The sequence below is a fragment of the Triplophysa dalaica genome, chromosome 2, assembly GCF_015846415.1.
Source record: "Triplophysa dalaica isolate WHDGS20190420 chromosome 2, ASM1584641v1, whole genome shotgun sequence".
NCBI lineage: Eukaryota > Metazoa > Chordata > Actinopteri > Cypriniformes > Nemacheilidae > Triplophysa > Triplophysa dalaica.
This window is the reverse complement of record NC_079543.1, coordinates 1,899,819-1,915,507: the sequence shown is the minus strand read 5'-3', so window position 1 is coordinate 1,915,507 and position 15,689 is coordinate 1,899,819. Positions and strand designations below refer to the sequence as shown.

The window sequence follows — 15,689 nt, the reverse complement described above, 5'->3', positions numbered from 1 at the left end:
ATACATTTGATAATGTGTGTTAACATCATTCTTGTGTCTGTATTTTCTTTTAAATTATTTATTTATTTTTCATATCATTGTGTTTAGTTTCAGATTCCTCATTGATGATGATGATTATTGTGTGTGTTTGTGTGATTCTGCTGCTGATTGGAGGAATCACTCTGATTATAGTTTATCGATTCAGACACAACAAGATAACAGGTGATGGTTTTAAATATCAAGCACAACACAAAATATTATAAATATACAATTAAGTTAATTTTCTTTTATATGTCTTTTATTCTCAGATTCTAGATCATTACCAACAATCCCCTCCTCTGATGATGTTCTGTACGCTGCTGTCAGTTTCCACAAGCATGAAGATTCTGTCAGTCATGTTTCAGTCACCTTCAGTAAGGACGAGATTTTAACAGACTACACCACTGTCAGAAACAACACAAGACTCAAGTAATTATTTATTATAACATTACTGTCGTCTCATTTTAATGATCAGTCAAACATCACAGTTCATTTAAATAAATAGAGATCTTAGATATCTGCTGTTAAACAGCCAGTAAAAGATTTACGATGACATTATGTTAATTGTGAATTTACATTACATTAACAAATGCTTTTGCTTTTTAAATCTCATTGTATTCCTATTTTCATAACAGCAACTTATAATAAACATTCTGCTGTCTGCAGGTGATGAATTATTGTGATTTTCTTTACTTTCTATTTACAGTATATTTGTCTTATAATTGAACCCAGAGTCAGAAATAGGTGAGATTAAAAACAGGAAGTGGTTTCTAAAAGGGTTAGAAAAGTTTCAGTGAGCCTCTTAACTCTCTCTCTGTGCACAAGCTGGTCACTTACATCAGATTCAGTTTGGACAATCTAATAGTCTCACTTTAGTTTAATTGTGTGATTACTCTTTTATGATTTGTGTTCATAATAATATGTGTTGAATGTAGAATCTTTACAGCAGTACACACATTAAACACACACAGATGTGATGATGTGAATGAATGTTGTGGCACCATCTAGAGGTGAATATTAGTAAGAGTTCTGACTGACTGCTGCTGTCCGTGGTGCTGAATTTTCACACACACTCACACTCAGACACACACCAGCGCTCCCTCATCGTCTCGTCTGCTCACTTTCACCAGACTTTTGATCACGGACTTCACTTCCTAGAATCCCTGGCATTTCCTGGCATTGTTTGATAACACCGTATTGGCTGTTTTATGGATTTAACTCTGTTTTGATCTTAATTTTTATTTTGGAACATTTTATTGTCCTCCCTGTGTGTTCATCCCTGCTGTACTTCATTAACCACTATTCCAGGTATTCTGTTGTGTGCTATCTCTCTCTGACCCCCGCTGTTGTGACAATCTGGGTCACATCCCAATCCCACAGACCCTCTCTCTTACCACCAAAACTTCTGTCTGCCTCTGCCATTAAAGCCAAATGTATATTTATATATAAAAGAGGATTATCGGATTTAGTTATAAATCATGTTTATTCACCATTCACACTGCAATCTACTGGCCCCAAAGTGTTAGGTTTAAATGTTTCGTACTATTTTTAAGAGTCTTCATAGTGTTAATGATGTGCGGAGCATTTGTTGTTCATCTTTCAATTTTAAAAAAATGCTTTAAATATTTTACACAGTCATCTCGATTCTCAGAAATCATGCTGTTGAGTTCCTGGATTTATTAAGTGCTTCCTTCCAAAACTATCTGATTGGTCAAGATGAGCCAGTCTTTTGTGATTGGTTTACCCCTTAGAGTGTGTGTGTTGACATGTCCGGGCCATTACCATATCCGTGTTCCAGGGGGAAGGGTTTATATAAAATTTGGCCGTCACTTCTTCAGGAAGAAGCTCGTTGTAGTCTTTAAAAAGTGATTCTAGCATAAGAACATATATTCCTTTTCTGTGAATTTTGAGCTTTGTGACTTTGCAGATGTTGTTTATGCTCAAACAGCTATACTTTTCACTAACTAAATAAAAAAAAGTTTTATTCCATCAAACCGCCCCTTTAAATCAGTTTCTTATATGGATGTGCGTGTACATGAAATATACAATTTAATCAAACCCATACAACACCACAGTTGTGCCCCAAAGTACATCTTATATACACTTACACTTAGCATAACATAAAAAATTGATTTGTTAAGACTGTGTTGTTTTTGTTCCACTGATTCAGTTTTTTAGGTATAATATTGAAACACAGTATGGCAGGGATGAGCTTTTCTTGTAGACCAAAAACCCAGGAATGATTAAGCATTTTAGCACTTCTGGTTCTCTTGACCTGAATTTAATGGGCTTTTCATTAACTGCTTGAAATAAGGTTTGTGGTTAACAAAAATTCAAAATATTAATCCGTAACACCCCGATCTTGATATTTTAACCTTTTCTGTGTCTTGAACAAAGCGTGTGCTAACAAGCTGCTGATGTTATTGTACAATACACAAAACATCATGAAAATCAATATGGGCAATTATCTGAAAAACATGGAGATTATTGTTCCCTGTCAGTGAACATGTTTCTAATCGAGTTTAAAAGAATTGCCGAAAGCTTGGTGTTGGTGACGTGGTGTAGTTCATTTGAAGCCTAATATAAGTCTCTTTTTTTCTGGCGATGGTAAATAGTTTCCAAAAATTCTTAAATGTTGTTTTTATTTGTGAAGATTATCTTAATAATCATGATGAGTAGACCTATGTGTCATAAACCTGATCATGATGTGTAGACGTATGTGTAATAAACCTGAATACAGAACAGAGATATATCAACATCATGTGAGTGCTGGCCTACAAAACACATCATCATACAACATTCTATAAAAAAGGTAAAGGTCAAATATTGAGTTCAGTGTAGTATCAGCTAGAGGGCGCTGTTTGCTGAAGAATGCATCATTAGAGAGGTGAAGGACAGGTCTCTGTAGATCATGAGAGGGGCGTTTCTCAGTTATGGGGCGTTTTCAATCTGGGAAGGACATTCCTCAACCATCCAATCAAAAAGAGCAGAAGTCTATTTCTGAATTATTGGGCATTTCTGAAACTGATTTTAGCAAATCAATGAAAGAGATTGAGAAACGCCTGTTTCAGTTTGACAAAAGGTCTGATAATTGAGAAACACCCTTTTTGTTTTAGAGAGACTCTGGTGATAGTGGGCGGGGCCAGTAAAGCTGTAGATCAATGATAAGAGCTGAAGAAAGAGGAAGAAAGTCAAGCAGTCACATGTAGAGACACACAGACAACATTCAGCATCAAGAAGATCTACAGAGCTGCTGTGAAGCTGAACTCAAGTCACAATGAACATCCTCCTCATCTTCACTTTCTTCATCATCTCAGGTCACAACTTTTCTCTTTCTCATCATGTCATCATACACTTATTTCACTCATTTATATCACTGGACACACAAATGAAAGACTAGATGAGCTTTCTGACACTATCAATCTGATTGACAGGTGCTGTGAGATGCATCGATGTGATTGGATATTCTGGAGGAAGTGCTCTTGTTGACTCAATGAAACCTTGCCATACGGACTATAAACAATATTTACATAAGAAGCACAACGATGAATGGAACATTCTAATAGAAAATAATAAAAATTATAAATGGATTAAAGCGAAGAAATTCACTATGTTTTGCAATGAAAAAGGAAGTTTCATGATCTTCATCAGAGATGTGAAAAAACAGGATTGTGGAACATACCGGATTGGTGTTGATGGGCACTGGTCGATTAATATGAGTCTGAATGTAAAAGAAGGTGAGTTATTATAAACATGAGTGAAGTATCTGCTGATCATGTCAAAGCTACTGATGATTGTGAAATAAATGTCTTCATATGTGATTGACAGATTCATGTTGTGGGGCGTCACAGAGAGTGATGGTGAATACTGGACAAACTGCAAACGTCACCTGTCAATATTCAGCGGATCAACGGAACAATCAGAAGGTTTTATTAAAAAGGGGAAATGAAATGATTGATATGTTGTTCTTCAGTACGAATGTACAGAAAAACAAGGGAAATGTGAACATTCACGATGAAACACAAAATAATCTCTTCAGTGTGAGAATAACTGATGTGAGATCAGAAGATGCAGGAGTTTATTTATGTGGAGTTTATCTCAACAAAACCTCCTACAGTTACTCCATTCTTACTGCTGTTCATCTTCACATTATGAGTGAGTAGAAGAAACTCTCAATAACATCTGGTGAAGCATTTCATTGTTTCATTGAGCTTTAATATAATTTGTCTCATATGTATGGTGTTTGTGTTTATGTTTGTGTGTGAAGTGTCTCCAGTGTTTGGAGATGAAGGAGGATCTGCTCAGATCATCTGTCCTTATGATCCCATCTATACATCACAGACAAAGTATCTGTTGAAGAGCTCCACTACAGCTGAAAATACTCTCATGGAGATGAACAGATCGAGTGTGAATGATGACATGACAGCAAGTGTGTTTAGTGTGAACATCACTGGACTGACAGCAGAGGATGCTGGGAAATACTGCTGTGCAGTGACATTAGAAACAGACGTGATTTATCTTTACACTCATCTCATTATTATCATCAAACAGGGTGAGAGACATTTTCACTAATAATGAATATAAAAACTGACTTTGTTTGTATGTGAATCTTTATTATTTCTTCTTTAAAGAACTTCTCTTGAATAAGAGAGAAGGAGACAACATGTCAATGGAGTGCAAACATCACGCTGAATATCAGAAAGTCTTCTGTAAAGCACATAAAGTCTCAATGTGTGTCAATGATGGAGTTTCATTACAGTCAATCAGAGATGATGGATTCTCGTTAAGTGATGAAACATCTACTGGAGTCTTTACTGTAAACATCAGTCATCTGAGAGAAGAGCATTCTGGGATATACTGGTGTGGATCTCACATCATCACTAAAGTGCATTTAAACGTCATCAGAGGTCAGTGATTTTCATTTCATTTGCATCATGTCAACACGACATCAAAAACTATTTGAGATGTCATCCCTTATACCCTCACACAATGCTTCACCGTGACACCATGAATATTTGATCAAAGGCATCAATAGTTTATGTGATGAATAATATATTTAACCAGCACTCTGGCTTTAACTAAACTGTCTGAGGCAATACATTTGTTTCTGTTCACCTATTAAGCACATTTTGAGATATCAAATCGCAAAAATTGCTTCTTAGGCTGTCTGTCAATAAAAAAGGGATTCGTTGTATTTTGTCATATTATATTTTTCATAGACACATACATTAGGGGCCTCTTCTATCGCACAAAGTTTCATTTTCGTGGATAGATTTGGTCGACTGCAATGTAGTGTTGGGAACCGAGACCCGGTTCTTATCCAGAACAAGAGAAACATACAAAGGGTTGAACATTTTCCTTTAAGTTGCATTTTAGATGTTGTTTAGATTTGGATTTGGATACAATTTATTGTCATTACACATATAGAAGTACAGTGTTCCAAAATGGATTAAGAAGAAAAATACAGCATAACATGAGGAAAGTGATGAGAAAAGAATACACATAATACACCATAAACAAGACTTGCAACAGGGGAAGTAAATCCAGCTCCGGCAAGCAGCCATCCGGTCCAGTGCCATTACTGCACCGTTCACAGACCTGTTTATCAGGCTGACGGTTCAAAGCGACGGAGGCGTGGGATCGGATGAGGGCAATGTGTGTATGTGTTGTGTATGTGTGATAGTTTGTAATCATCATGAGTCTGTAGAGTGGGGGAGGAACGCAAGAGCGTCTCACTGCAGTGCTCTTCACAGGGTTGATTTTCCAGTTGCGGCCTTGGCCAAGGCCAGTGTTGGTTCCGGGGAGCCGAAAAAGATAAGACTGCGATTGTTTACTCGAGAAGCCGTATCCAAGATGTCACGGCAACCCTCATTGTCCATTCTGATCTTCGATACCATCAATTTTTCTTTCCAAAGCTGTGAGGATCTCCGTGATAACAACCATATTTCGATTAATAGTCTCAGTCTCAATGCTGACCGCTCTTCCCACAGCTTCAATCGATACTGATAGCCTTGTGAGGCTTTGGACAGCTGTTCCCGTTTTATGAATTTTTCGATAACCCAGGGCAAAGCCTAATCCAATCAGCACAAGACCTGTTATCATGGTTCCGAATAGGTAGATATCTTCAATGTCCTCCACGGAAAGAGCCGACAGACACACAACCTGCCATCTCTCCCACCTGTCCATCGTGTAGCCAGCTGCGAACGTTCCGTCAGGGCAGACAGGTTCCTCCGAACCCAAGCTTCTCGTCGAGAAAATGGTGTCAATTGCGTTGAGAGACCAGTTGATCAGATCCATAATTTTACAAGTTTGGAGAGCAGTGCAGAGAGAGTCTCTCAATAGATGAGATGAGACGAGACAAGAGACAAAGCAGGGAAGATATGGGCAAGGACGGGGAGTGAAAAAATGTGACCGCCCCCGCTGAGAGCCAAATGAGTTTAGATGATGTGGAAATCCTTACATTACACACACTACTGGCTGCATTGTTCGTTTGTCAATTATAAACTTTATTTACTGTCAATTTTGATGAATGTGAACGTAAAATTAAAATGTTTTAGATTGGTGTTCTTTAAAAACAAGTGCTGTTTGATTTATCTAACATATCTCCTTAATTCAGGGAAATTACATGTGTATAAACCCTTGAGGGACTATTTGTCCAACCAGCCTATATATATTCTAGCTTGAAATGTTATTGATACTCTGAAAAACATCAACATTACAGCAAATAAATGTGATGGATGGTGAAGTTTCACGCAACATGAGTATTTTAGAGCCACACTGCATTCTGTCAGTAAAGGAAAAACTTTCTAGTTCATGAAATCGGAACTAAAACATTTCCTATGATACCCAACCCTACTGTAATGATGGTATAATTTTTTGTAGTTCGTTTTTTTGTAACTTTTGTTGATTGTGTCATTGTTCTACCAAGAACTGGTGTTTGTGAAGTAATTGTTTAATGTAAAATGATGATCAAAAGGTTACAAGTATTCAATCATGAACACCTGAAGGTAGTTCTGCTTTACAACTGAAGACAGAATTGTTATACTGATAAAAGCAAATAGGCAAAACAATTGTATTTCATCCCCCTATTTAAAACTTTAACAAACGTTTTTAGTGCAAACCTTTTTTTCTTTATTTCTATTTTTAGTGATTTATGGCGCCACCTTTTTAGGAAGTTAAGATTTCATTTATTTCACTCAGTGGAGGTAAACAGTGCTTTATCCACAAATGTTTTAAGTGATTTTCTAATTTTGTACAATTCAGAGCTTTAGATAGAAACATAGATGCTTTAAACAGTATGATGTTTGTAATGAGTAGTTTTTGTGCTTTATGACTCTTGTCATTTTGCTGTGTGCAGTTCTGAGTCGCACGGCACGTTTGAGAGCTTTTGACACTTGTTTTAATCTGCACCAGCAGTATTCTGGAAGTGTTTGAGAAGTCAACGGTTGCGGTTGTGCATGACTGTGAAGAGCAGCTTGATGATGTTTGCAGCGTTATTAGATGCAACCTCCTTGATGTTTGCATGATGAAGAGGGTCATTTTCTCACACCAGATCTAAACCACAAATGAAGTTTGAGTTTAGTTTGACTGCAAGCAGGTACTCAGGAAACCATGACTGACCGCAAGACTGAACGACAAGAGAAAAGTGAACAGAAAGAGAAAAAAACTAATGCAGATGATCGACTTAATCATGTGTTTAAAGTAAAATTCAAACAAAACACAAATTCACAGATGAGAACAGAATCAATCTCATGACAATACTTCACTCTTTTATGAGGAGGTTCATTGGTGTACATTTGTTTGATTTGCTTGGTTTGAAGTTACGTTTCAGTTTGTTTTCTGATCAACATACATTTCTGAACAATTTATATACAAAGCAGCCGCGTCATTAAACAGCTATGAATTCTCAAACTCAGTCAAAATGTCAATATTCATTTAAAAATCATTGTTTTCATCGAACACCATCTTCAAACGTTGATCTATACCATTTGTTTTTGTAGTTTTAGTTTCAGATTTCTTCAACATAATCATCACTTCTGTGAGTGTTCTGTTGCTGATGAAAACAATAATGCTGCTGGTGAATTTAGGACTCATCAGAAAACAAACTGAAGCATCCCACAGATGAAGAGAGACACACATAATGTTTAATGACATTTGAAGTAATAAAGAAGAATAACGTTGCTTCTGCGTCACATGTTGTGTTAAGTCTTCCGGGTCAGAGAGAGGATCCGACAGCCGCCTGTGATCTTCAACAACAGATTTTCTTTAATACACAATCCCCTCTGATCTGTGTGAAAAGAACAATTCACATTTTCACACCTCTCTGAATCTTCTCATGTGCATCTATCATCTCTTTAGATTTGCAAAGCACATCAAAGTTACTGAGAGCTTGTGAGAAAGAGCATTTTATTATAACTTTATTCTTGCAGCTCACTCAGTTGTGTGTATTAATTTTACCTTATCAAAGACTTGATGTTGTTTTCACATTCAATTCATTTATGTTCTTTTCTTAATGAACTGCTTATTCATGTGTTTGTATACTCATATATTTCATTAATAAACAGTATTTTATAATTCAGGTGTGATGTGTGTCATTAAAGTCTATTGTATGATATGAATGTTGTGTGTTCAGCAGGTGTGTTTACTGGTCAGTGTGAGGACTAAAATACTACATGTGTATATGAGCTGAAACACTGATAGAAATCATGACTAATATATTCTAATAGTTAAACTTCAACTCAAATAAACATCATGTGTGTATTTCACTTCCCCTGCTGGTCATTATGAGTCATTACACAAACCTCTGACAGTGTGTCACGTGATCATTTCACACTACAATGAGCTCATCTTCAACTGCTGGAACTCTATAGAGAATGAAATTTTAAATATAAATGAAACAATAAGTCAATAGATTACTGAAATAAATGATGTAAAGTCTACAGGTCATCTTAACAGGGGATTCTAATGACAGGTTTTATCTCTGATATCAGTCTTACTGTATATCCCAAAACTCTACAATATTTACAAAACATGTCCGAATGATCCATGTACACAAGAAGCGAGAAATAAATAATCTTGATTGTAGTTGACTATCCACTAGAGGTGCTGTGTGATTGTGATGAATGACGTGTTGAGTCACTGGTGATAGTGGGCGGGGCCAGTAAAGCTGATGATCACTGATAAGAGCTAAAGAAAGAGGAAGAAAGTCAAGCAGTCACATGTAGAGACACACAGACAACATTCAGCATCAAGAAGATCAACAGAGCTGCTGTGAAGCTGAACTCAAGTCACAATGAACATCCTCGTCATCTTCACTTTCTTCATCATCTCAGGTCACAACTTTTCTCTTTCTCATCATGTCATCATACACTTATTTCACTCATTTATATCACTGGATACACAAATGAAAGACTAGATGAGCTTTCTGACACCATCAATCTGATTGACAGGTGCTGTGAGATGCATCGATGTGATTGGATATTCTGGAGGAAGTGTTCTTGTGAATTCACTGAAGACTTGGTGTAAAGACTGTTTTAAATACATGACTAAACTCAACCCACAGAGAAACATAATAAACTATAAGAAACATGATCGGTGGATTACTGAAGGAAGATTCACTCTATTTTGTGATAAACATGAAGATCTCATAATCTTCATCAGAGATCTAAAGACACAGGATTCTGGAACATACCGGATTGGTGTTGATGGTAAATGGTCTGTTGATATGATTCTGAAAGTGAAAGAAGGTGAGTTATTATAAACATGAGTGAAGTATCTACTGATCATGTCAAAGCTTCTGATGATTGTGAAATAAATGTCTTCATATGTGATTGACAGATTCATGTTGTGGGGCGTCACAGAGAGTGATGGTGAATACTGGACAAACTGTCATCTTCACCTGTCAATATTCACAAGATTATAAATCTAAGAAAAAGATCATATTTAAAGAGAGAAAAGACTCCATTGAGACGATCTACAACACATGGAATCAGAAAGAGAGATTCAGTATTTCTGATGACAAATATAATAATCTCTTCAGTGTGAGAATGACTGACGTGAGATCAGAAGATGCAGGAGTTTATTTATGTGGAGTTCGGCTTTACAGATATTCCTACACCTACTGGATTCTTACTGCTGTTAATCTTCACATTATGAGTGAGTAGAAGAAACTCTCAATAACATCTGCTGTAAATTCACACAGTCTGTGTTTGTTCTGTTATATTTGATGAAGACACTGATTCATTCTCATGTGATGTTTGTGATTGACAGGTAAAGTGGGTGTGGTCAGAGTGAGCGGATACTCAGCAGGTGGAATCATCTTCAAGTGTCATCACCATCAATTCAAAAGCAACACAAAATATGTGTGTAAAGAATCAGATGGATGTTGTGAGAGGAAGTATCCATCAGTTCAGGATCAATGGATGGACAATGGAGATGTTTGTCTATATGACGACACCAGAGCAGGAGTCTTGATGGTGTATTTTAGAGAGCTGAACGCTGGACATGCTGGAACATACAGGTGTGGAGTGAATCCATCTCAATATACTGACACATTCACTCAAGTCCAGCTCCACATTAAAGACGGTGAGAAATTTGAGATGTTTTTATTTGCTTCATAGCTTTTAAATATATCACAGATTTTAACATGTTTTATTTCATGTCAAATAGTTCCAGTTTTGTCTCATTGGTGGGTGAATAAATCTGTTTCTGTTGGTGATGAAGTCAATATTACCTGTCAGATCCCAGAGGAACATCAATTCAGCCCAAAACTCTTCTGTAAAGAGGATGAAAATCACATTTGTCAAACCGTCAGCAGATCTGAAGTGAAACTAAATGATTTCTCTGATAAAAGTGTTTTTACTGTGATCATCAGTGATGTGACAGTGAGAGATGCTGGAGTTTACTGGTGTGGAGCAGAAACCAGTCACACAGATTTCACTTTCATCTCTCTCACCACTAAAGTTCAACTCAAACTCAACAGTGAGTACACTCAGATGAACTATAGTTCTGTCATGATAACTCTTGGAGGGTTTAGCATGGTAGTGTGAGTGACATAAAAATGTATTTGGTCTTGGCGGACTAAATCTGCTAAGCTGCTGCGACTGAGCAAGTAAGGAGACTTGCCCCTGCCAATACATCCACAACGTGCTGCTGTGTGTATATAAAGAATGCTTCTGCTCCACATATAACGTATGAATAAACCCCCATGAAAGCAGTATACACAAATTTATCAATGCTAGCCATGGACAGAAACACCCCCAACAGATCTATCGCCAAGACATGTGTACTGCTGCTGCCCCATAGGACCATGTGACCGCATGTATTACTATCTATATGTGCCTGGGCTTTCATGCTAACTGGCTAATGCTAATAACCTATGGGTTATGTGTGCCTGAGCTTTCATGTTGACCGGCTTAACCCTAATGCCCTTTGACTATGTGTGCCTTGGCTACCTCGCCGACCAGCCTAGCACTAATGGCCTATTACTATGTGAACATGGCTTTCATGCCGACCATCTTGATTCTAATAGACGCGCACTTAGTGCAAGTTTATTTACAAGATATATTTTAGTCCAAAGATATTGCCCCAGCATCCACCCAAGCAGTTATCAGGATTTAGTGAGATAAGGTCATTGTTAGTTATTTTCAAGCCGTTAATCAATGAAGTACATGCTTCTGCCGTTGTGCACACTTAGATATACACAGATTTACTCGCTGTGTATGGCAGCCCCAGAGTAGTGGAGTGACTCTGAACAACGCTGATTGAGGCTCGCAATTATAGACCGGATTCCCGTAAAAGAATCGGAATTGGAAGATTCTTCATCTTGAGGATGCTTTTTTGACAGTCTGGATGACATCTGCACCACTTATTTTGCAATGATATCTGTATTAATGATAGGGAGTATAATACAATCATATACTGAGAACCATTGCACAATGACATTATAACCAATATATATGAATAACATAGACAGTCAATCTGTGTCATACGGAAAAAGCTTGGTGTAGTTGGGCAAAACAAATAAAAATGTAAACACACTTGTGACTCTGCACGAGCTAATGCGATTAAGCATATTTTCTCGATGCAATTACGCTCGCTACGTCACTTATCGCTCGCCAGTGGTGGCCACGAAGATTGGTGAACATGCAATATGTGTACTATTTGACAGCAGATGCACTGATTTAGTTACATGAGGACTTGAACACATAATACTGAGCATAGACGAAATGCAGAGATGAGCATCCATCAATTGTGTTCCAGTTCAAAACCTAAATCAGTCCATGTTGGCACGACTTGCTTCCTAGGACAGCTGTAAACCAGTGAAATACAAACGACCGAGAAGTTAGTCATTAGCCTTTCATATGTTACTTTGCATGTTTGAGTGAATAAAGTTAAGTTCATTCACTTATCTTGGGTCTGGATGCTTCTGAAACTCGCTGCACTGCTGCAACAGTCACTAGCCAAGATTTTAACATATAGAAGCAAGCTCATTGGCTGCTTGTATGGAGGGAACCAATCACTGCCGTGTAGAAGTAATTATGTCGGATAGGTTATATTTAGGACTGTGCCGTCTAGAGTTTCATGGCAGAACTAGTGTTATTTGATTTAGCCATCAAAAATCTGTACAGAGATAAAAATGTTTAGGTAATAAAGTGCAAAATTAATAAACGTAACTTTTGATTGACAGGTAAAGTGGGTAATTTCGGAGTGACCGGCTACATAGGAGGTGGAATCATCTTCAAGTGTCATCACCATCAATACAAAAGCAACACAAAATATGTGAGTAAAGAATCAGATGGATGTTGTGAGAGGAAGTATCCATCAGTTCAGGATCAATGGATGGACAATGGAGATGTTTGTCTATATGACGACACCAGAGCAGGAGTCTTGATGGTGTATTTTAGAGAACTGAACGCTGGACATGCTGGAACATACAGGTGTGGAGTGAATCCATCTCAATATACTGACACATTCACTCAAGTCCAGCTAGATATTAAAGACGGTGAGAAACTTGAGATGTTTTTATGCGTTTCACATCATATAAAATATATGACAGATCTTAACATGTGTTATTTCATGTCTTATAGATCCAGTTTTGTCTCATTGGTGGGTGAATAAATCTGTTTCTGTTGGTGATGAAGTCAATATTACCTGTCAGATCCCAGAGGAACATCAATTCAGCCCAAAACTCTTCTGTAAAGAGGATGAAAATCACATCTGTCAAACCGTCAGCAGATCTGAAGTGAAACTAAATGATTTCTCTGATAAAAGTGTTTTTACTGTGATCATCAGTGATGTGACAGTGAGAGATGCTGGAGTTTACTGGTGTGGAGCAGAAACCAGTCACACAGATTTCACTTTCATCTCTCTCACCACTAAAGTTCAACTCAAACTCATCAGTGAGAACATTCTCTCTTTATTATTTGTAAGCGTTTGTGTTTTCATTATAAATAGTAAAATCAATCTCATTTGTGTTTTCTGTGCCTAGTATTTGGAGATGAAGGAGGATCTGCTCAGATCATCTGTCCTTATGATCCCATCTATAACTCAACATCAAAAAAACTGTTGAAGAGTTGTACAGATACAAATACTCTCATGGAGATGAACAGATGGAGTGTGAATGATGACATGACAGCAAGTGTGTTTAGTGTGAACATCACTGGACTGACAGCAGAGGATGCTGGGAAATACTGCTGTGCAGTGACATTAGAAACAGACGTGATTTATCTTTACACTCATCTCATTATTATCATCAAACAGGGTGAGAGACATTTTCACTAATAATGAATATAAAAACTGACTTTGTTTGTATGTGAATCTTTATTATTTCTTCTTTAAAGAACTTCTCTTGAATAAGAGTGAAGGAGACAACATGTCAATGGAGTGCAAACATCACGCTGAATATCAGAAAGTCTTCTGTAAAGCACATGAAGTCTCAATGTGTGTCAATGATGGAGTTTCATTACAGTCAATCAGAGATGATGGATTCTCTTTAAGTGATGAAACATCTACTGGAGTCTTTACTGTAAACATCAGTCATCTGAGAGAAGAGCATTCTGGGATATACTGGTGTGGATCTCACATCATCACTAAAGTGCATCTCGAAGTCAAAACAAGTAAGTTCTATATTCTCAGAGCCAAATATTTTATCCAGCAAAATCCTGTGTCAGCTTTAAATCAAGTTTAAATAGTGATACAGAAAGAGTTTCTGGTTTAAAAACTACACTTTCTCCTTTCTCTAACCATGAAACTATACAAGGAAATGGGAGTCCACCCATACATGACCTTTAACTAACATGAAGGTTGTCAGCATGAGGTTGGCATCTGCTTAAAAAAAACAGAAGTGAGAAAAATCTACAGCCAGAAATAGATTGTAGGAAATTCTCTTTTGCAGATGATCTCAAACCATCAGACTTTTAAGATGATTTAAATTAAACATATTTGGGATTGAGATTATAGATTCATGCTCTATGTGTGTCATTATCGTAGTGCATGCGATGCGTTGTTTTGAGAATTTGAGATTTAAAGGCAGTAATGACATTTAACTGCTTTGTGTTTGAGTTTCTTCAACATGGTGTGATCTGTTTTTTTACTTGTTCTCATATTCCAAATTGAATCTTATAATCTAAAAATTTCTGGAACTTCATACATTTGCGTGTTCGTCTGTTCATCAGGTGTTTTTGAAAAGATCATTGCTGGTATCTGTGTGACCCCGCTGCTGATCAGCGCATTGATCCTGATATTATATAAATTTAGATATCTCAAGACTCGAGGTGACCCACACACACACACACATACACACACACACAAACACAAACACACACTTTTTAACAGTCTTCTGGTCTTCTGGCACAGGGTACAGTTTCAACTTCCCCTTCTATTTTGAATCACAAGATGTTTTAGCATTTCATGTAAATTTGACAAGACGCTGTATTGATGTAAATGAAAAAATGAAATATAGTAAACAAAAACAGTACAAATTGGAACCCTTTAACTATGATGTTTTACATTACATTAACTCAACATAACAATTCCACCAATTATAGCAACTTACAGTATTACTAGTCTAATATTGAAAATATGAGGTTTAAATCACTTAAACTGATAGGGAAACACGTTTTTTTATAAATGTTTTAATTTTAAAGGCAGCAAACAATTACAGTGTACTTGAATAAAAACGTAAAGCATTATTTTTAACATCAAATATAAAAAAATACGTTTTTATTTTTTTCTGTATTTTAACCATAATTCTGTTCAACATAGGCACAAGTGGCCAGACAGAGAGAAAACAGCAAATGAGTGGAGAGGTGAGTTGTGTGTGTAGACGTCTGGCTGTACAGGTGATGATCAGATATTTGAAATCCCCCTTACAAATAATGAAACATTTTCAGGTGTCTAATGCTGCCTGTGACTACGAGAATGTTCAAGACCTCAGACCGGAGCGTTTAGCCTCACACCATACAGAAGCTTTGATATATTCTAATGTTGGGATCCCTGCAAACCCTCCTCATCCATACACGATATATTCTACTGTACAATTACCCACAATCCCCTCTGATGATATCCTGTACACTGCTGTCAGTTTTCAGAAGCATGAAGATTCTCTCAGTGATGGTACAGTCACCTTCAGTAAGGACGAGATGTTAAGCGAGTACGCCGCAGTCAATCGC

At 37.1% G+C, this 15,689-nt stretch overlaps 2 protein-coding genes across 2 annotated transcripts; both read left to right on the top strand.

Moving 5' to 3' along the window:
• Nucleotides 1-3,997: 3,997 nt before the first annotated feature.
• LOC130435792 (polymeric immunoglobulin receptor-like) lies at nt 3,998-7,452 on the top strand. Its single transcript, XM_056766637.1, has 4 exons — nt 3,998-4,173; nt 4,286-4,570; nt 4,650-4,925; nt 7,376-7,452. The coding sequence occupies exons 1-4, from the start codon at nt 4,170-4,172 to the stop codon at nt 7,450-7,452; spliced, it is 642 nt and encodes a 213-aa protein (XP_056622615.1). The 5' UTR covers nt 3,998-4,169.
• A 2,167-nt stretch (nt 7,453-9,619) lies between these two features.
• On the top strand, nt 9,620-15,190 carry LOC130435783 (polymeric immunoglobulin receptor-like). Its single transcript, XM_056766625.1, has 10 exons — nt 9,620-9,764; nt 9,856-10,173; nt 10,288-10,602; nt 10,687-10,998; nt 12,707-13,021; nt 13,107-13,418; nt 13,508-13,780; nt 13,860-14,135; nt 14,694-14,792; nt 15,165-15,190. The coding sequence occupies exons 1-10, from the start codon at nt 9,743-9,745 to the stop codon at nt 15,188-15,190; spliced, it is 2,268 nt and encodes a 755-aa protein (XP_056622603.1). The 5' UTR covers nt 9,620-9,742.
• The last annotated feature ends 499 nt before the right edge of the window (nt 15,191-15,689 follow it).

Coding starts and splice junctions, on each gene's coding strand:
- LOC130435792 (XM_056766637.1), top strand. Junction 4,571..4,649: donor CATTATTATCATCAAACAGG/GTGAGAGACATT, acceptor TCTTCTTTAAAG/AACTTCTCTTGAATAAGAGA. Junction 4,926..7,375: donor GCATTTAAACGTCATCAGAG/GTCAGTGATTTT, acceptor TGCTGTGTGCAG/TTCTGAGTCGCACGGCACGT.
- LOC130435783 (XM_056766625.1), top strand. CDS start 9,743: ATGATTCTGAAAGTGAAAGAAG. Junction 10,174..10,287: donor TGTTAATCTTCACATTATGA/GTGAGTAGAAGA, acceptor TGTGATTGACAG/GTAAAGTGGGTGTGGTCAGA. Junction 14,793..15,164: donor TAGATATCTCAAGACTCGAG/GTGACCCACACA, acceptor TTAATTTTAAAG/GCAGCAAACAATTACAGTGT.